Here is a 22,393-nt window from a genome sequence, read left to right as displayed (position 1 = left end):
ACATGTACCTCTGGAGAATTATGCTGGTGAAAAAAATAAATCTGAAAAAGTGACATACTGTATAATTCTAATTATATAACATTTTGAAGTGATGAAATTTTAGAAGTGGAAAACTGATGAGTGGTTGCCAGGGATGCAGTGGGGAAGGGAAAGTAGATTCATTTATAAAAGAGCAACATGAAGGATCTTTGTTGTCATGGAACTGCTCAGTAACTTGACTATGGTGGTGAATACATAAACCTACAGGTGGTAAAATGGTATATAACTACACACACACATACACATAAACAAGTAAGTACAAATAAAATGGGAAATTTGGCAGTTCTATCAATGCCAGTATCCTGGTAGTGATACTGTTTTACAGCTTCGCAAAATGGTGCCATTGGGGCAAACTGTGTAAAGGATAAACAGGATTTCTTGGTAATATTTCTTATAACTACACATGAACTGACAAGTATCTTTTAATTAATTAATTAATTTTGTTAATCCTCCCGAAGATATTTTTCCATTGATTTTTAGGAAGAGTGGAAGAGAAAGAGACAGAAAGAGAAACACATCGATTGTTGCCTCCTGCAGGCCCCTCCACCCCCACACACCAGGGCCTGGGCCAGGGAGGAGCCTGCAACCAAGGTACATGCCCTTGACCGAAATCGAACCTGTGACCCTTTGGTCTTCAAGCCAACGCTCTATCCACTGAACCAAACCGGTTAGGGCAGTGGTTGGCAAACTGCAGCTTGCGAGCCACATGAGGCTCTTTGGCCCCTTGAGTGTGGCTCTCCCACAAAATACCACGTGCGGGCGCACATGTACAGTGCTATTGAAACTTCGTGGCCCATGCGCAGAAGTCTGTATTTTGTGGGAGAGCCACACTCAAGGGGCCAAAAAGCCGCATGTGGCTCGCGAGCCGCAGTTTGCCGACCATTGCCCTAAAGTAAAGTTCTTGTATAAACTAGAATCTGTGTCAGCCCTATCTACTGTGTTCTATTAGGTTGATAGTATTGATATTATCTATTATGACATACTCAATCAACCCAGCACAAGAGAATACACCTATTCAGTGACCAGAGAGCTTGTACCCTTAGATTTATTGTCTTAACCTCTTCTAGACACAGGTACTGATGTTTAAGTCTCCTTTTCATTTGTTCCATCATGTTCAGACTTTTTCTTTTAAAGATATTAAACACTAAAGGAACCTATTAAGTACTTCTTATCCTGGGGTCCCATAAAAGATCGTTAGAAAGCCAGATCAAAAACAATATATAGACATATTCCTCACTATTTGAATTCTCACTATAGGAGTATTTACTACAGTGATTTGCAAGTAGGTTTTTTTTTTTATCTAAAATTTGCTATGCAAGTTGAAATCTACTCTAATGAATGTGAAAATATGGTGCAGAGTTCCATGGGATCAAGAGTGATACACTCATATGTAATCTATTCCTCTGTCTCCTGCTCAAGTTATTTAAAAGTATTGCTCATTATCCCTATTTTCTTCCCACCTTTTTCTTTAGAGTTTTCTACTTCATGGGTCCCATAGTTTGCTTCTGCCAACCTTGAAAGCATAGCCAACGTTGGCTCAGTTTAGACAGTATCATTAACATATTATTTTGTTATTTATGTTATAGTACAAGCTCCCTGCAGTTATAGGGAGAGCATAATTCAATATTGATACTGAGTAGTCTCTGAGTTCTTCAAACACAATTAATAAATTCATAAAATGTTAAATTAGATAATATTTCTAATGCTTTATATTACACAGAAATCCCTTGTGGATAGTTAAGTGCTAGTGATACCACGGAAAATTAGTTGGGATTTACATAGGCTAAAAACATATTACTTTTCTCATATATAATTATAAAATATAGGCTAGATGCAATCTGAAAATTTGCTACTCAATAAGCTTTTAATAAAGGATATGTTTCAGAAAATGAGTCCTGAAATTGTCATTTGATAAATTCAAATTCAGCCTTGTCTCTGAGATTATACACAGATAATCTTGGAAATTCTCGTTTTCCCAAATTCTTACTTATAGATAATCTCTGTTTTGCTAATGGTAATGTTAAACCATAACCAGTGTTTACGGCTTTTATTATTCTTGAGGAGCATATGACTATTTCTTCCAATTCTGACAACTGTATATAGCAAATGCTCTATAAATAGAAGCTGCTATTAACATAATAAAATATATAAGCAAAATTATCTTATTTTAAATGTTGGTAAAATGATATTTGTAATTTAAAAACTTGAGGGAAATGAAATACATAACATCCTGGTCTTGAGACTAGCAAATACTTATGCACACCAATATGAACACATCACACTGTGACACATATTAAAGTACCTTTCAAAAGGGTTATTTCAATTTATATAAATGACCTCCCCACACCAAAAACAAACAAAATCCCTGATCATTTCACCTATTACTTCAAAATAAAAGTTCTCCAAATGGATGGGGAAAATCAATTTTGCCCACAACTAGATCTTGCATTCTACCACCTTAACCTTTTCTTCTGAAAAAATGTGTTAAGTGAATATGTGATGCAGAGACAATATCAAAATGAGTAAGATAGGTGACTTGCTTTAACAGTGAACACTGCTTGACACATGGTATGCACTTAACATATATTTGTCTATTGAATGAATTACCTAACATGTTAAGATTTTTCTTTCGAATAAAAGTCAGCATAATTCTTATTTTATCCACAAAGAAAAATATTAATTCAAGAAAAATCTAACAAAATCTTACCCACAGTCTGGAGCTGGACACCACCTACAATCAGGATCTCCAACGAGCCACCGTCTAAGCATAAATTCTTCATATTTTTCCATCAACACATCATCACTTAATATCAAGCGAATATCATGGGGATTAAACCGTTCAGTACATTCTGGGCAACTGATATTAACTCTACTTTCAGAAATTTCTATCCTCAGATATTGTCGTAAGCAATCCACACAAGATCTATGATGACAAGTCATTATCTCAGGAAATCTGTCTTTAGAATGCCGCAAGAGGCACAAAGGACACTCTATAAAGTCTCCAATTTGTTTGTTGATGGAGGTCAATCCATTGTCAGAGGAGGTATTTGTAGAGAAAATGGAGTTCTTATCAGTACACATTTCAGAATGTATACTTTCAATACTTGCAATTCCATCCACCCCGCCATTTAGCTCCCTTGATTTACGTTTGCTATCCTTTTTCCTCCGAAACAAAGAGCCTATTGAAATTCTTCTTTTCTTGGGTGCCTTTTTGACTGAAGGCAAGCTCACGGATGAAGCAGAAGACTGAAGATCTCGATCTGAACCCATTTGCCGATGTAAACTCATGTCTAAAATGCTCATTAGAAGTGAGTCAGGGTCTGTGTTTACACACAGCCCTTCATTATATTTAGAGATAAAACTTATTTCTTGTTCTTGCATTCAGATTAAGTCATGATGTACGAAAATCCTACTTGGTTCCTTCAGAGAATTCTTGAAAGAGTTCGATTTACAGAAGACTGTTATCATAGATGTTCTGGAAAACAAAACAAAACAAAACACCAAGATCATTTAATTGTATATTCTTAGTCTACAGGTTTTTAAAATAAGCTTAAAAATTCACTACAAAATTTCAAACAAGTATGTTCTTAACCATTAGTTTTGTTTTTTTTTTTTAAGTAAGGCTAATTTACTGAGTAGTCTACAAGAGAATATAAAACCAATGCTAAAATAATAAGGACATTCTCTAATCTTAGAAGGCTCTAGATTTGAACTGAACTTATTAAATTTTTTATCATTAACTATCAGACCTCAATGATTCTCCACTGATTTAGGAGTTTTTTTAAAAATGGACAATAAAATGCACATGTACATACAAGGACTGAGTGCAACTTACACAATCTTGAAGAAAAATAAAGTGTGTGTTGGAGGGGGAGTGCTCTTAAAATGCCAAGTATAATCCTATATAATAAAAGGCTAATATGCAAGTAGACCGAACAGCAGAACGACCAGTCCCTATGACATGCACTGACCACCAGGGGGCAGATGCTCAATGCAGGAGCGCTGCTCAGCCAGAAGCTGGACTCATGGCTGGCTAGTGCAGCAGCGGTGATGGGAGCCTAAGACATCAGTCAGACATCCCCTGAGAGCTCCCAGACTGCGAGAGGGTGCAGTCCGGGCTGAGGGACACCCCCCTCACCCCCCCCCCCCCCAGTGCACAAATTTTGTGCACCGGGCCTCTAGTGATTATTATAAAGTTACAATAATTAAAAAGACAGTGTGGTACATCACAAGGATGAACACAAAGACCAAATGAAAATAACAGTTACGATACAGAAAATCCAACATGTATATCCCACTTGATTTATGTCAAAGATGACAATGCTAAGCACTAAGAATAGCTTTTTCAAAAACAAAACAAAACAACATAGTACTGTTTTACTGTTTGCCATATGAGAAGAGAAAAGAAACTTGACCTATAGCTCACCCATACATAAAATTCAATTCCAGATAGTTCGTAATTCTAAATGGGATCAGTAAAACCGTAAAGCTCCTAGGAGTCCATAGAAGAGACTATTACAATATAAAGATTTATTGAATAGAACATATGAAAGTGCTTACCATTAAAAAAGGACTACTAAATTTGATACAATAAAATCAAGAAACAGTTTTAAGGGAGTGAGAGAAGTCATCTGCCACATAGTACTAACAAGGACTAGTTTCCAGAACATGGAAAGAACATTTACAAATCAGTAAGACAAAGCAGACAATCCAATAGAAAAACGGGCAAGGGACTGCACAGACGCTTCACAAAAGAATAGGGAAAAGTGCTCAACATCATTTGTCATTAGGGAAATACACATTAAAGCCATATTGAGAGACCACTATACCCAGTAGGATGGCTAAAATTCAGACTGACATTTCCAATTATTAGTAGAAATGTGGAGTGCTAGTGGGAGTAAAAAATGGAACAAGTACTTTGGAAAACTGTTTAACAGTATCTACCAAATTTAAACATATATATATACTTTATTGTCCTTTTCTACTTCTAGAAATGAGAGCATAAGAGAAATAAATGCATACATGCATCCAAGATATGCATAACAATATTCATAGCGGCATTAGTTATTATAAGCAAAAGTGATGAACACAACCCACATTTCCATCAATAAAATATATTCACACTCCAGTATACCAGAAGCAATGAAAATGAACAAAATACTCCTATACATAAAACAAGAAGGAATCTCACACACACACAAAAATGTTATATAATTCCATTTATATAAAGTTCAAAACAAGCAGAACTAATCTATGATGCCAGAAGTCAGATTGTAGTTACCTTTTGCAGGAAGGCAAAAAGGGAACTTTTACATGTGTAGTGGTTACCAAGGTATGTTCAGTTTGTGATAAACACTGACCTACAAACATGATTAATGCACTTTTCTGGATGATCATTATACCACAGTTAAAGGTAAAAAAAGAAGCAACTTCTGATATCCACACATATTCTGGAGAAAGTCATATTGATTTCCCAACACAAAAATCTAGAAAAAAATTTACTCAGGAAAACTTTATTCATGTCCATCAGTTTATATTTTCCCATTATTTGCAGTATTCTCCATTAATTGTGAAGAAAATTCTGCCAAATTTTCTTCTTTATATGTCTTTTTTTCTTTTACATCTCAAAATGCTTTCTGTACTCCAGGGTTTTACCTATATCTATACTCATATCTATATTTATATTGGACAAGGTCCCCGGAATAGACTCCCCCTACAATTCTGTTCTATGATACATCCCCCCTACAATGATATAGAACAGAATTGTAGGGGGACTCTCTCGGGGACCTTGTCCTAAGAATTTATCACTGAAAATATAAAACTGGTGGCACTTAATCAGTATCACCTGAGGTATGTTTCTTTTTTTCCCTTTTATTTATTTATTTTTCTGTCACCATTTATCCCTCTGTACCCTTTTCCACCTCCACCCACCCCTCTCCCCGCTATAATCACCACACTGTGGTCCCTATCCATAAGTTCTTTCTCTTTTTTGCTCAATCCCTCCACCTTCCCCCAACATTCCCCAACACTTTTAGAAATGTGATAGCCATATAACTTATTATCCAAACGAGAACCTTGTTAAGAGTGAATGAAAGAGCTATTAAAATTTAAACTAGGTAACAGGAGCAAATTGAAGCATATGGCTATTCTACTTAGGAAGTCTTTTTAAAATGTACAAATATGCTTCAAAAGAAAACAAATTTGAATACTAAAATTTTAATATTTCTGTATGGTAGAAAATACTGTAAAGTAGAAATACACGATATACTAGGAAAATATGTATACCAACAAACAAATTTCCTCACTATGCAAATAGCTTTTACATATTAATAAGTAAAAGTCCAAACTAATAGCAAAATGAGCAAAGATTCAAAGAGGAACTTTGGAGAAAAAGAATTACAAAAATTATGAAGGTAGGAAATAGTGTTCAACAACAATCACTACTAGATAAATGAAAATCTAAACATTAGATACCATCTTTGCATTAATTAGATTGACAAAGACTGTAAAGATTGGTCAGTGTGTACTGAAAAAAGCATTTCATATACTCTTGGGAGTGGTGCAAATCAGCACAATTTTGGGGAACCAATTTGACAATATCTATTAAACTTCAAAATAGAAATATTCTTGACCAGCAATCCTACATGTAAAATTTATCCTTCAAAAAATATGACACAAGTGTTCCAAGACATATTGTGCAAAGAAATTCACTTTAGCCTTGTTGATAGAAGCAAACAAAACAAAAAGGAAAAAAAAAAAAAAGCCCTTACCTGGAAATAACTTGTATCCAATAGGGAACTGGTAAAAATAAATGAACCAATCATAATTTATCTGCAATGATATGGAAAGATCTCTCTATATAATGCTGAGTGAACAATAACAATTGCAAAATAGTATGAGCCATTTGTGGAAAAAACACCCACACACAGGCTTACATATGTACACAATTTCTGGAAAAAATGTTACAAAACCATTAATAATGGTTGCCTTAGGAAGAACAATCTTTAGTATTCACTTTCTGCCATCAGAATAGTTTAAAATTCAATCATGAGCATCTATTACTTATAGTTCAAAAAAACCCTAGTTGAACCTCACAAGCAATAAAAATATTCTGCCCTAGAACCACCCAATCAAAGTGAAAATGGGGTCCAGCGTTTGTATGCTTTGAAAATGTTCTTCAGTAATTTAAGTGTATACTTTGGTTAAGAACCACTAATACTAAAGAAAGTTTGCATTCTCATTTAAAACAGAAATAAGCAGTAAAATACAAGTAGACACCAAATTATGTATCTCCCCCCGCCCCCGCCCTTGCCCCCCCCCCCCCCCCCCCCCCGTGTGTTCTGTTTATAGGCTGCCACTGCCCAGGCACAGATGGACTCAGAGGACAGGGTCAGATAGGCAGAATTGGAGGATTTTGCCCTTCATAGCAGGATGCAGTCTTTTTGCAATGTGCCTGCCCGTGTGAAACCATCCTTGCAGCCTATGGGGTTTCCAGTCACTCATTTTCAGCCATATTGGAACCCATCTTAGTGATGCTAGGTGCAAGCAGCAATTATGAATGGAAGGTACATGAGAAGTAAGAATGGGCCCTAGGTAGGGAAAGATTCAAAATTCAAAAGTCTCATAACTGGAAGGAACTGTGCGGTACAGAAAAGTGGGAGACATTCTGTTCTTAGAGCACTGCATCGGGTCAAGGGTATACGTTACCGAGTCTCCCTGGGAAGTGGGGAGGAGCTGGTGGTGAGACACTGATTTCTCTTTGGGACCTGCTGCAGCCAGGCGGAGAGCTGCAGCAGCTGCCTTGGCTTGGAAAATAAAACAGTGGGGGAAATCCTAAAACTTGACTTACTTTTTTGGTTCTGCTCTTAGTGTTAAGTTTCTGGGGCAGTGAGAAAAGAAAGTATCTATCCAGCACCTCCTATACAGAGAGTTGCAAAGAACCACCTATCAAATGAAATTTGGTTACGTACAATTTAATTTTGCAGTTGACTACCAAAAAACAAAATTAATGGCCTTAAGCCATCCGTTGATCAGACCATAACTAGAAGTGATGTACTAGAAATGATGTATCGGCACACAAGCTAACTTTGGCACAAAGTAAATAGAGCTTTTGTAAATCTGAATTCGTCTCATTGAGAGAAGTTTGAGGCATTAAATTGTTTGGATTTCCATATATGACTTTCTCTGAACAGTAGTAAATCACTAAGCTCATTATAATGAAGTTTGCTATTGCTCAAAAAAGGTTATTTAAATGTTTAAAATTATTTTAAGTAAGTATGTCATTCATCTTACCAACCGCAAATTTGGAAATGCCGTATTTTCCTCTAATAAATCTAGTCCACAATATAGCCGCCATATTCAGTTATAGCAGCAATGCAGACCCTGGGCATAATTATTGCATTCCAAATAATATTAAGGAGACAGACTCTCTTATAAAACTGACTTACTAAACATCTCTCTTTACAGCCTGTTAAAGTAAAAATATAATAGGCACCTTAATAAATTTTTGGAGAAGGATAACAATACTTAAAATAACAGCTAATATATGGGTAAGCTTCAGAGAAATCCATGAAATCTCTAAACCTATAACTAAATTGTGAATATATATATACTCTAGGGATAGAATCAGTAGTTTTCAACAGATTTTCCAAGGAGTCTAAAGTATAACAAAAGGTTAACTGCTACTGCTGAGATATTAGATTTTAATTTGCTAGTAAAAGTTAACATCAGTTTCTGTAAATCTTTTCTGCTCTCACTAATTTACCTTCATACAATATTCATATCTGTACCAATTATTAGCTCAGTTAGAACATACTTCTATTATATTAAGATTTGAAGTTGCAGCTCTTTCCAGAGATTTAAGTTATTGGGAAAGTTAAAAAACAACTTTCATTTGGAAACAAATGTCTCCGATCCATAATGCAAGAATAAACATGAAGTTGCAGATGGCCTAGAGCCGCCATCGGCAAACTGCGGCTCTCGAGCCACATGCGGCTCTTTGGCCCCTTGAGTGTGGCTCTTCCTAAGCCTTAGGAGTACCCTAATTAAGTTAATAACAATGTACCTACCTATATAGTTTAAGTTTAAAAAATTTGGCTCTCAAAAGAAATTTCAATTGTTGTACTGTTGATATTTAGCTCTGTTGACTAATGAGTTTGCCGACCACTGGCCTAGAGTAATGCATCACATGTTATATTAAATAAAGCAAAATCATACAAAAAGGTGAATATTGTATTCTCAAAGGACAGTTGATTATAAACATGTACATAAAGATATTAGAGTGCTATATCATCTTCACTTAAAATGGCAATTATCACTGAAAACTGTTTTTAAGTTTTTCAATCTTCCTAATTCAATTATCTTTAAAATATAATGACACAGCCCAGCCAGTGTGGCTCAATGGTTGAGCATCTACCTATGAACCAGGAGGTCAAGGTTTGATTCCCAGTCAGGGTACATGCCCAGGTTGCAGGCTTGATCCCAGGTAGGGGGCAGGCAGGAGGCAGCCAATCAATATTCTCTCTCATCATTGATATTTCTCTCTCTCTCTCCTTCTCCTTTCCTCTCTGAAATAAAAATATATTTAAAATATAATGACACAAAGAGGTAAAATAATTGATGCCCAATAAGACCCAACTATGGTGCTAAAAATCTAAATGTCTTTCAATTATTTGAATGTCTCCTCAGAAACATGAGCATATTATATGCAGATGTAAGGAAATCTGGGTTCTATGGATTGCTACACCAAGTGGTTTTGTGGCTTTAGTTCAGTAACCACCTCTCTGTTATTATCTGTAAAACAGAGAAAACACAATTGTGGCAGAGATGTTATACATTCACCTGTTTCATCTTCTTTCCGAGCATATAGAAGAACTAATTTCCATTCCACCTGCAGCTACATACAGCCATGTGCCCAGTCCTGGCCAATGCAATGTGAGTATACTAACGTATGGCCCTTCCAAAACTGGTCCCCAAATCATCCCTTTAAATATCCTTCAAGTTCTCTCTTCTCCCATTGGCTGGCTAAGTGTAGTAATTCTAGTGGTTAACCCTAAGCAGGCATTAGGGGACAGCTGAGTCACAAGATGGAAAGAATCTGGACACCAGAGGCATCTACACAGTTCTTCGTGTGAGTAAGAAATAGACTTTAATTGTGTTCCACTATGAGATTTTGGGGTTGTCTGTTTCTGACATAATTATCTTACCTACTTAGTAGGAGGAAATAATCTGAGGTAAAAATTTAGAGTAGCTTGGAGAGAAAAATGTTTTTAATACTATACATATATGGGTAATAATAGCATATATTTTATTCAGAGAGTAAAGCACGGACTTTGGAATCACAATATTTGGGTTCAAGTTCAGTCTCTGACACTTATTAGTTAGCTGTGTGACACTGGGTTAAATTACTAAGACAGTTTCTTCAACTGTACACTAGAAATAATAATGTTTATAGTCTGTAGGATCATTAGGGTTAAATAAAATAACATATGTGAAGAATCCAGCATAAGGTATGGCATTCATGTAACTAAACCATTTACTGGATAAAACTGTTGAAAGGATTACAGAAATAAATAAAGAAAAAGTTGGCTCTGAAATGGCTTTTTTATGAAGAGCCAGCCACTTGGAAGTTTGGAATACATCATTATAGTACATGAATTTCTCTAAAGTAAATGTAACTAATGTTTTCAGCCTTATGCTTAGTAGCAACAAATCTACCTTGAGTGGTCTATTATTAAAAATGGGATAAATAACTTCAACCCAACTACGTATTAGTAGGGGAAGAGGGGCTGATTCAACAGCTTATTAGCATAGGCAAGTATCAGTTTCCAGCAAGTTTTTTGGAAAGTGAATGCTTACCAAGACTCAAATATACTGCCTTGAGCTCTATCCTAAAGACTGTATGATCTCCCACAAACAGAAACTAATAGTTCAGAATAAATAATTCCCACATGCTCCAAAGCCTCCCCAAAGAGATGGTTCTTAAATAGCTTTACAAACACACACCTGCCACATTTACCTATTCTTGACTGGGAGGTAGAAAAAAAATGGTACTTTGTGATTTTAATAATACTCATTACAAATAATACTCATTACTCAATCCATTACAAAAAAATAAGTTACTACAGAAAGAAAAACCATTATTTATTCAATTTTTGCAATGAAACAAAGATTTTGGCTAGTTCATTCCAAGCTTTCTTTGTTCAGCAGGGCAAACGATGCAACAATAAGGAAATACTAGAAAAAGCACAGGGCAAAATGTTGGGTATGATGACATGAGAAAGTTTTAGAATAGGCTAGTCTCTGACAGTTACAATGCAGGATATAAAACAGATGTAATCATAGACCTTTGGCTTAATAAAAACTTTTGAGTGTATATTAGTTTCCTGTGGCTGCTGTAACAAATTACCACAAAGTGTGTGGTTAAAGACAACAGAAATTTATTTCCTCATAGTCCTGGTTTGGGGCTGCAAGGGAGAATCTGTTTTTCGCCCCTCAGCTTCTGGTGACTATAAGCATTTCTTGGCTCATGCACGAATCATTCCAATCTCTGCTTCCACGGTCACATTGCCTCTTCCTCTTTTGTGTGTCTTCTCTTCTGTATATAATTTCCTTCTCTCTTCCCTAATAAGGACAATTTATCTCTGGATTTTGGACCCACTCAGATAATCCAAGATGACCCTTTCATCTCAAATCCTTAATTACACCTGCAAAGACTATTTTTCCAAATAAGGTATCATTCACAGGGATTAAGTTGTGAACATATCTTTCTGAGGGCTACCATTCAACCTAAAACATGATTCCAGGTATATTTTTTAAAAATGTGTTTTTATTGATTTTAGAGAGAAAGGAAGGGTGAGGGAGAGGGGGAGAGAGTGAAACATCAGCTGCCTCCTGCAAGTCCCCTACTGGGGACTGAACCCACAACCTGGCATGTGCCCTGACTGGGAATCAAATCAGTGACCTTGTGCATGGGGCCATGCTAAACCAACTGAACCACACAGGCGAGGGCCTAATTCCAGATAATTTTTCTAAGGACATCATCAGAATATATTTTATTTATACCAAAAAAAACCTAAAGGATGTTCATCCATAATAAAAAAGGGTATGACTATTCCCTTTAATTTAAAGGGTATGACTATAAAGAGCTATCCATCTGATTTGACTATGTGTACGATTTGGCTATATACAGCTGCTTACTGAGCAAACCTTGGTTTGGACAGAATTAGTCATTGTGCTATACATATACATCACATATCCTGTGATGATAGGCTTTTCTAAAGGATTGTTTTACTTTGCTCACTAATATACACTTATCAGTCCCCACACCCTCTTTCCAAAGAACTTTATTTCATTATTTTTAATTTAAGGATGCCTATAAAAAAAGTGGCAGTTATTCATACAAACAAAACCTGAAGGACAGATTAGCTTGGGCAATATTGAAATAGGTTAGAAATTTAAAATCAGAAGATCAGAAGAAATTACAATACAAGATGCTTGAACAGCCTAGTTACCTCTTCTGATTCTATATGTTTCAAGAGCATCGTGTACTGATTATACATTGTAACTGATTCCAATGTGAGAGGTAACAGGATCCCATATGTGGTAATCTCATGGGGAGTTTATTCCTTTTGTTTTTATTCTGAGACTCCTTATGACAAGTTACTAATAATGAAAAAACCTCCTTGTAATAATTAGTAGTTGAGTGTTTCAAAGATATAATTTATACTAACCCAGTGAAATAGATGATAGCACATTCTCCCTCATTTTATATTCAGAGAAAGAGAGTGAGGCATAGTCATTTTGGGGAAGTTGTAAAACTGAGAGAAGTCAGGTCTCCTGACAGTCAATTCAACTAAGTAATTCCAGCTAAATGACATATGCGCTTCTGTATTTTGTCTCAAAAGACATGTCAATCAGAAAAAGAGTAACAAAAAACAAAGAAAAAGCTTTCTGTAGAAAGGAAAAACATTTCACACAAAATGCCCCTAGAGCTATGCTGCCCAGTGTACACACATACTGATTGAAGACTTAGTATGAATAAAAGAACATTGCCCTGGCAGGCGTGACTCAGTTGGTTGGAGCATTGTCTGGTACAAAAGGTGGCGGGTTCAGTTCCCAGTCAGGGCACATACTCAGGTTGTGGGTACATGCGGAAGGCAGCCAACCCATGTTTCTGTCTCACATTGATGTTTTTGTTTCTCTCTCTCTCAAACCAATTTTAAAAAAAGAGAGACTGTAAAGTCATTCATTAATACACCTTGATATAATCGTCTGAATATGCTGGGTTAAATATGTTATGAAAATTAATTTCATCTATTTCTTTTTATTTTTAATGTGACGTAGAAAAACTTAGATTACATTTATGACTCACACTAGAGGCCCAATGCACAAAATTTGTGCCTGGGGGGAGGAGGAGTGTCCCTCAGCCCAGGCTGTGCCCTCTCACAGTCCAGGACCCCTTGCTCCTTACCGCCTGCCTGCTTGCTGCTCCTCAGCTTTTGGCTTAGTGGTGCTGCTGAGGCGGGAGAGGCTACCACCTCCGCTGCTGTGCTCACCAACTGTGAACCCAGCTTCTGGCTGAGTGGCGCTTCCCCTGTGGGAGCGCACTGACCACCAGGGGGCAGCTCCTGCATTGAGTGTCTGCCCCCTCGTGGTCAATGCATGTCATAGAGACCGGTCATTCCCCCGTTTGGTTGATTTGCATGTTAGGGTTTTATATAGGATATACATAACATAGAGCAAGTTATGAAATAGACACATTATATAGACTTTACTCAGTTAGCAAATACTTATCAAACACCTATTATTGTCAGGCTTTATGCTAAGACCTTAAGAGTGAACAAAGAGAATGGTCCCTGCCATTATAGTTTATATTATTACCTACACTTCTATGGCACATTTCACATATGTTATCTCATTGTGATAATGCATAATAATTTAATTTAGGATATATTATGCTATATAATATTGATCTAGAAGCCTACCACTATCACATTCCCAATAGCTTTTCCTGGTTTCTTTTTTTTCTTTTTTAAACATATTTTTACTGATTTCAGATAAGAAGGGAGAGAGAAAGAGAGATAGAAACATCAATGATGAGAAAGAATCATTGATCAGCTGCCTTCTGCATGTCCCCCTGGGGATCGAGCCTGAACCCAGGCATATGCCCTGACTGGGAATTGAACTGTGACCTCCTGGTTCATAGGTTGATGCTCAACCACTGTGCTACACTCCTTGGGCTTCTCCTGGTTTCTTGCTCCTTGCCTCTAACTAATTTGCTCCCTCTGATGGCTCACCTCTACCTGAGTGTCTGTCTCATCAACTGGCAACCTGCCTACTATTCACATTACAGCAGGGCTATTTATATTTTCAGGGGTCTCCAGAGAAGGGCAGAGATGGAAAATGTTAAGTGTACATAATTTTAAGGGGCTAACTCCAGTTTTTTTGGACCCAAGACTGAGTTTTGAGTTTCTTCTGGGCTTAAACAAACTATGGTGATTTTGAACGGGCTTTTGCTTCATAATTCAATGTACATATTTGAGAGCTAAAACAACTCATCTGTTTTGTCCTGCTGAGGCTTTCACATATGAAAACTCTCCCAAACAGGATTTCAAAACGAATTTCTCAAAAGGTGCTAATTTTTCCTACTTTAATACAGAAAGTATTACTGACATATGATAGGTATTGAGAGACAAATTTAGTACCCAACTTATAAACACCCAAAATGATTTTATTGCCATTTTTGGTTGAAGTCTACCACCATCTGAAATACAGATGTGTTTAGCAAAAGACTATTAACCATCAATCTTTAGTTGTGCAGCTATAGTTACATAGATAGTTGTTTTAAGGTTATACATCTTCTGCCAGCTAACAAAGAACTGATATTTTATGACTTTAAAAAAAAAAAAAAAAGCCGAAGAAAAATAGTATCTACTCCTGAGTGGAGAAACAAAATCACCTAAGGAAAATTTAACTGTTCTCTATAAGTAATCCTAAATAATAAAGAGCTAATATGCAAATGGTTATCACGCCCTCACAATCCATCACCAGGAGGCTGTGCGCGGGTGGGCAAGGCCGTGTGGCAAGGCCTGAGGGTCCCGTGGATCCGTGTGGCGTGGAGGCGGGACCCCTGGCTCAGGCCTACCTCTTTGGGGCAATCCATAGAGGAGCCCCGGATGGCTGGTGGGGGCTACCTCTTGGGGTAATAGATCATGGGGCTCCTGCACTGTGAGAGGGCACAGGCCAGGCCGGGGTACCCCCCCCCCCCCCTCCAGTGCATGAATTTCGTACACGGGGCCTCTAGTCAGATTAATAATGATGCAGTGCAGTTTGCTAAAAAGGAGAGTCAACCCAAAATCTTTAAGCTAAATTTATTTCATATTTGATCATGGGTCCTTTCAGACCAGCATTAAACCCTACTAGTGCTAGCTTGCCAAATACAATAGCATGTGCAAATATAAATTTAGAAATTCGACTTTTCTTAACCTTCAGCCCCAAATGGCTTAATTTTTATATGGGCCTCCAACAATCAAAGAGCATATAGCTTAGTCAGCATGAAATCAGCCAGTAACAATCAATTGTCACTTTTTAGTAACATCAGAAAACACACAAACAAAAAACATCCCACAACTCTCTAACATTTCCTTTATAACCTGACTGGAGAAGAAATATAAGGAGGGAATTCATGTGTATATGCCCTTGCTCTATGCCCTACACTTGATTAGGGACTTTTATATGTTCTCACAAATACTTATCTTCCCTCTCGCCCTTGAAAAACTCAGAAAACTACATTTTTCAATATTCCGTGACCTCCAAATTAAAAGAAAAAGTGGGGGAGGGGTGTTATGATTAGAAACCAAAGAATTTCTGTGATAAATCTAAATACGTGTTTAAGATAAAATAAGAGCCTGCTATAATATACAAAATTCTTTCAAATGTTAAAAAAGTTTGCTTCAAATTACCTATACCTAATTCCATCTAACAACCCCATAAAAACAAATAGCATCTTTCAACCTGATCCCATTAAAGAGACGTGACCTCAGCCCTGGCCAGTGTGGCTTGGAGTGTCGTCCTATACACCAAAAGGTGGCAGGTTCAATTTCCCATCAGGGCACATCCCAAGTTTCAGATTCAATCCCCAGTTGGGGCATGTGCAGGAGGCAGTTGATTGATGTTTCTTTTTTTTTTCCTCTCTCGCTCTAAAAAAATATATTTAAAAATATATTTTTAAAAAAGAGAGGTGACCCCAAGTGCTTTACATTCACAACTGCAAAAATATTACTTTGTGACTCCCCTATTTCAAATTTGTAAAGTGCATTTATTTTCTATTAAGCTACTGAGGTATCTTAAAAGCATATACTAATATGGTTTCATTTAGTCAAGTAAAAAGGCACCCAAAATTCTACAAATCACACCAAAATAAAAGATTCCAACACTGGCTAAATGACAGTAAAATACACTCTTCTTTATACATATAAACTGTAACTCTCAATTGAGGCATCCATCAAATGAAGCAACAGTGCCTCAAGTAGCTACTGTTCAGAGACTAGGACTTGGGTTGTGTTTCAAATCCTAAAATAATGTTGCAGGTTGTTTGTTTTAATTTATATTTATTGTTGAAAGTATTACAGATGCTCCGTTTTTTTCCCATCGACCCCCTCCATCTCATAACCTACCCCCTAGGCCTTCACCACACTATTGCAGTGTCCTTAGGCCATGCATGTATGCATATAAATTCCCCCATTAATCCCTACCTTCCATCTGAGATTCATCACTCTGCTGCATACTTCCATGTCTCTGGATCTATTTTGTACATCAGTTTATTTTGTTCATTAGATTCTAATATTGCAGTTTTAAAAGTTAATCATACAGGAATCCTCTGGGAAGTAAGAGATACTGAAAAAATACAATAACATTGGTTGCCAAATGTAATTTTTTTCTCAAAAGGACGCCTTGAGGTGACATTAAAATAGTTCCCTTAGCCCTAGCTGCTTTAGCTCAGTGGATACAGGGTCGGCCTGGGGACTGAAGGGTCCTGGATTTGATTCTGGTCAGGGGCACATGTCCAGGTTGCAGGCTTGATCCCCAGTAGGGGGCATGTAGGAGGCAGCCAATGATTCTCATCATTGATGTTTGTATCTCTCTCTCCCTCTCCCTCCCTCTCTGAAATCAATAAAAATATATTTAAAAAATATAGTTCCCAAAGACACATTAAATTTACATTTCAGTAATAAAAAGGAGAATATTAAACTAACAAATAAAAGTTTTTATTGTTGTTGCAATTTGGTTTATGTCCTAAGACTTAATTCTAAACCTTTAACCACGTAGCAAGGAAAGAACATTTGAAAATAAGAGTTAATAGATCAGCACCACTTTCTAAATAGAGAAATATTTACATCTTGATTCAGTTCAGACAGCTGGGTGTTAAGGAAGCATAAACAGACAAACATGGTAATAGCTTGAGTTATAAGCAGAAGTAGAAAGATTTGCATTAGGATGACAAAATTGAAAATGAAAGTTAGGAATACTGTCAGACTTCATATAATCAAAAGGGTCAAGAAATCAAGTTCAAATAATATAAATAAATAGACAGCCATGGTCTTAGCCGCAAAGAGTGAAATGGGAAGGAAAGATCACAAACATTTTAAGGCCATCAGTCACAGGAAAGGGTTGCTTTCTGCCTCTACTGTTTACTAAAACTATCATTTCAAACGATCATTTCCAGCCAACCTGGGTTTGAACATTGCAGCGGCACTTAAACGCTGTCCTTTCCAACGTCAACGGAACATGACGTTCTGCAATGTTTTGAATAATAAATGTCAACCAGAATAAGCACCGTTCGTATATTTCTACCTCCAAGGAACAATGGGGGGGGGGGAAATAAGACTTTTCCTTACCAAAAAAAATTAATACATTTTTGTAAAGAGAGGGGTAGGGAGAAAGAAACAGCGACGGCAGAGGGAGAGGGAGAGAAACATCGATCGGTTGCCTCCCATATGTTCCCCGATAGGGGATCGAAGCCCCGCAACCTGGGAGGTGCCCTAACGGGGAATCCGGACAACGTTCAACCAACTGAGCCACAGCGGCCAGGGCGAGACCTTCCTTTCCCCCATTTACAGCCTTAACCACTCTCTCCCCTTCTTCTTCTTTTTTTTTTTTTTTTACTGCCCTTGTCGCAGGTTTACTGAACCCTAAACTTCTTTTCTTCCCATTAAGGGACGGGGAAGGAACAATGGTAGCAGGGAACTCCGATGACAGGGGGAAAATGCAAATGAAACATAGTGGCACTCCTCGCTGGGGGGAGGCTGGGAACTCCCTGAAGGTTTGGCAGGAGGGAGACAATCCTGATGGGCCCCCCTTAACACATACTTGACCCCAAGACGGCACCCTTTCCGTTGGTGGAATTTCTGCTTGGAAGCGCTCGGCGGTCTTCTCGCAGGAGCCTCCCCCGGTGCACGGCCTCCCTCCCCCTCGGGCCCCCGCAGCAGGAGTCGGGGGGCGCAGGCCCCGGCTCCCCATTTGCAGCCAGGCCCGGAAACGGGTCCCGTTAGAGCCGATTTCACCCGTCAGGAATGCGCTCCGCCCCCGCCGCCCTCGGCGTCCCCCCGCGGCCGGGGCCGGGGAAGTCAGTGCCGAGGGGAGCGCCGCCCTGGCCGGTCACCACCCCGCAGGGCGGCCGCCCCCGGACGGCCCGCACGGGGCTCGGGCGGCTCCCACGCTCCGCCCCGGGCCGCGGCCACCCGGGCGCCAACGCCGGGCCGGGCGGCGGGCGCGGAACTAGACCGAGGCCTGACCCCGGCCCCGCGCGGAGCACCGGCGGGGGCGCCTCTCCCGAGGCGTTTCCGAATCCACTTCCGTCCCGGGGAGGGGCGCGGAGGCAGCGGGGGCCAGGGCGCCTCGGATCGGAAGCGGGAGCCGCCCCTGCCCTCCCGCTCCCGGGCGTAGCCTCTCGTCCCCTCCCGTACCTTCAACTCCTCAGGACGGCGGGCGCGGGTGGCGGGCCAGCAGGCCCCTCTCGCAGCGGCGGCGGCGGCGGAGCAGGAGGAAGTATGGAGGAGGGTCCCGCAGACGCGCCGAGGCGCCTCTCAGCCGGGCGGGGGGACGGAGAGGAGGGGTCCCGACGGCCGCTTTCCCCAGCTCCTCCTCCGCAGCTCAGTCTCAACGGCCGCTCCCGGGAACCAGCGCCGCAACTGCCATTCTCCCCCGCCCGCCCTGCCTCCGCCCCCGCTGGCCCCGCCCCCTCCGCCCCGCTGGCCCCGCCCCCTCCCCCCGCCCGCCGCGCCGCCCGCGTGCCTACGTCATGGCGTCACGCCCACCCGGCCGGAGCGGGCGCCTTCGGGTGCAGCCTATGGCTCGCACAAGCTCACCTCGCGCGGGTGCGGGAGCGGCCCGCCTGCGGCTCGGGCTCCCGGGGTCCCGGGGTCCCGGAGCGCGGCCCCCGCAGCAGGTCGCCCGGAGCCGGCGGCTGCCCCTGAGCTGGAGGAAGATGCTGGACTTGGGGATTTCGCACGCCATGACGTATTCCTGCTTCTGTCCTCCGGGTCCCCGGCTGGATGGGCGGCTCCGGGAGAGGGGGCCCGGGGCGGGGCGGGGCGGCGAGTCCTGCCGCCGTCCGCCGTCCGCTGTCCGCCGTCCGCCGGGGAATGTCCCTCCCCGGAGGGAGGCGCGCCCCCGCCCGCGCCCGGTTAGTGTCAATAGACCTCAGTCTTCCGCGGGGGCTGCGGGGAGCAGCCTGAGCCACAATTTAACACCCTACAAAAGGGCTCGCGGAATATTTTCCGCTGACTTTTTTCTTTTTTTCCTTTCCTAATTTCTCAAAGTCGTTTAAGTTTTGAGAATTCATATTTCAGTTCTTAGTGATACATTCGGAATTACTTTAGCTTTGTTCCATCCCCTCATCTTTTTTAAAAATATGTATATTTTTTGTTGATTTCAGGAAGGGAGAGGAAAAGAGAGAGAGAGAAACATCAATGATGAGAGTCATTGATTGGCTGCCTCCTGCACATCCCACACCGGGGCCGGCAACCTGGGCATGTCCCTGACCCGGGAAATGAACCCGTGACCTCCTGGCTCATAGGTCCATGCTCAACCACTGGGCCACACTAGCCGGGCCACCCCCTTGTATTCTTTAAGCCAGTTCATATCCCCTTTGAGTTTTTTTAACCTAAGCATGACTTGCTATCAATTCTTAGTTGAGTAAATATTCAGTCCAGACCTGGTCCATTCCTTCCTAGTTTATTTCTCTTCAAGATTTAAATTTACTCTTCCTTGGAATACTGAGAAATGGAATGTGATATATGCTGGACAGAATGTCCCTTTGCCATCTGTTACTTAACTAAATATATCGCCCTTTCGGTCTTTGTGTTAGTGTGTCTGATTTAAATTAGAAATTAGAAACAAACCAAGGAATGATGGTCTTTCAGATGGTACTTGGTGTCTTTGGTAACCCAGTAAATGTTTACCAATTAGAAAGCTAAACAAGCGAGGCAATTTAAGTATCTTTAACGACGAAACTAAAAGGAAGTAGCGATGGGCCTGTTTTATTTTCATATATTGGAAGTTTTTAAGCTGTTAGACGTATATTCCTTTAAATGCTATTTGAAGGCTGCCAGCAATTTAATCAAAGGGATAGTTTAAGCCTAAAGGTAGTACAAGAATAGTGATTTAAATGGATTTATGGAACAGTACTCATACATAATGTAATCCTTCTTGAAAATATGTCAACATGTTGAACAGCGTTTCAGAACAGATGGGGCATGGGCTTGGAAGGGGGTTTTGAGTAAAGAGGCTGTGCTGGGTGGGAGTGGCCTGGCACACTGTGCAATTGTCATATTTTCCAGGATGCCTCTTCCTGCTTGTCTTCTTGAAAAGTAGAGGGATTTCCTACTCTTCACTAAGGCAACGTAAGTCTATTAAGAAACAAATCTATTGCACATCTCCACTTGAATCCCCAAAGGCACCTCAAACTTAATCTGTCCAAGGCAGAATTTATCTTTTCTTGAAACTTGCCCGTCTCATTCACCCAGGCCCAAGCCAGAAATCTAGATTTTCCCCAGGAAACCCTTCTTTTGGCCACTTTCAATTTAAAATTAGCCACCATGTCCTACTTATGATACATTCTAAACACACTCCTGCACTCACTCTGCTATTGGTTTCAACTTGGGCTGCACGTAGAATACGTGGTGGAGCTTTTAAAAATCCTGATGCCCAGGCTGCATCCACCAGTTAAATCAGAATCTCTGAGGATGGTCCACAGGCGTCAGGGTTTTTAAGAATCACTCCCCAGATGGTTCCAACGCACAGCCAAGGTTGAAAACCACTGCTACTGTCTCGTCATTTCCCACCGGATTACTGCAAACGCATAATAATTGGCCCCTGGTGCCTTCATGTTTGGCGGCCTCCTCCATTCTTCCTCTATTCTAATCCACTCGACATTAATTTAATAAATACTCATTCAGTACCTGGTATGTTGGAGAGACAGATTTGTTGTTATAGGCACTGGGAATACAGTAATGAAAAAGACAGCCTTTGTTTCTGCTCTATGGAGCTTACATTCTGGAGGGGGCGGTGTGGGAGGCGCTGTGGCGGGGGGGGGGGGGGGGGGGGAGGGGGGGGGCGTTGGGAAAGGCAGAAACCAGGTAGGCTGTTACTTCAGTGTCTCAAACTGAAGTCCACTCTGCTGACATTTGAGCTGTGTTCTCCAGGACAAGAATAAGGAAAACAAAAGATGGGGAAGGCAGATGGAATAGCAGGTGCAAAGGTCCTAGCAAGACAAACTTGCCACATCCGGGCAGCTAGAGGCTGAAGTAGAGTGAGTAAGAGGGAATACAGCCCTAACTGATTTGGCTCAGTGGATAGAGCGTCAGCCTGCGGACTCAAGGGCCCCGGGTTCGATTCCAGTCAAGGGCATGTACCTTGGTTGCGGGTACATCCCCAGTAGGGAGTATGCAGGAGGCAGCTGAGCTATCGATGTTTCTAACTGTCTATCCCTCTCCCTTCTTCTCTGTAAAAAATCAATAAAATATATTTTTTAAAAAGAGGGAATATAAATGGCATGGGGTTAGAGAGATAGAGGGAGTCATTATTAAAGACCTTTTAAAGTTCTGATAAGCAGAATTCTAAATAGTTGGTGTGATGTGTGATTGACTTACCGTTGCAAAGGATCACTCTGGCCCTAGCTGGTTTGTTCAGTGATTAGTGTCGGCCGTGGACTAAAGGGTCCTCGTACCTTGGTTGCAGGCTCAATCCCTGGCTCTGGTTGGGGCACCTGCAGGAGGCAACCAATCAATGTGCCTCTCTCTCTGTCTATACTCTAAAAATCAATGTAAAAAATATCCTCCAGTGAAGATTAACA

General features: G+C 40.4%; 1 protein-coding gene across 3 annotated transcripts in view; it reads right to left on the bottom strand.

The window, feature by feature from the left end:
- Positions 1-19,497, bottom strand: part of RNF19A (ring finger protein 19A, RBR E3 ubiquitin protein ligase) — a 37,358-nt gene extending 17,861 nt beyond the window's left edge. The window contains exons 1-2 of one of the 3 annotated variants that reach the window (XM_070391850.1): positions 19,407-19,497; positions 2,747-3,514 (exon numbers count right to left, since the gene is read on the bottom strand). In XM_070391850.1, the coding sequence (XP_070247951.1) occupies positions 2,747-3,420 (674 nt within the window). In that variant the 5' untranslated portion in view covers positions 3,421-3,514; positions 19,407-19,497. Of the gene's footprint in view, positions 1-2,746; positions 3,515-18,408; positions 18,488-19,004; positions 19,247-19,406 lie in introns of those variants that run through there. The other 2 variants (XM_070391848.1, XM_070391849.1) reach the window with 2 other exon arrangements.
- Between the last annotated feature and the right edge of the window lie 2,896 nt (positions 19,498-22,393).

The sequence above is a fragment of the Myotis yumanensis genome, unplaced genomic scaffold, assembly GCF_028538775.1.
Source record: "Myotis yumanensis isolate MYYU_CA2020_CCGP unplaced genomic scaffold, mMyoYum1.0.hap1 SCAF_15, whole genome shotgun sequence".
Classification (NCBI taxonomy): Eukaryota; Metazoa; Chordata; class Mammalia; order Chiroptera; family Vespertilionidae; genus Myotis; species Myotis yumanensis.
The sequence above is the reverse complement of the archived record's forward strand: the minus strand, read 5'-3'. Positions and strand labels throughout refer to the sequence as shown.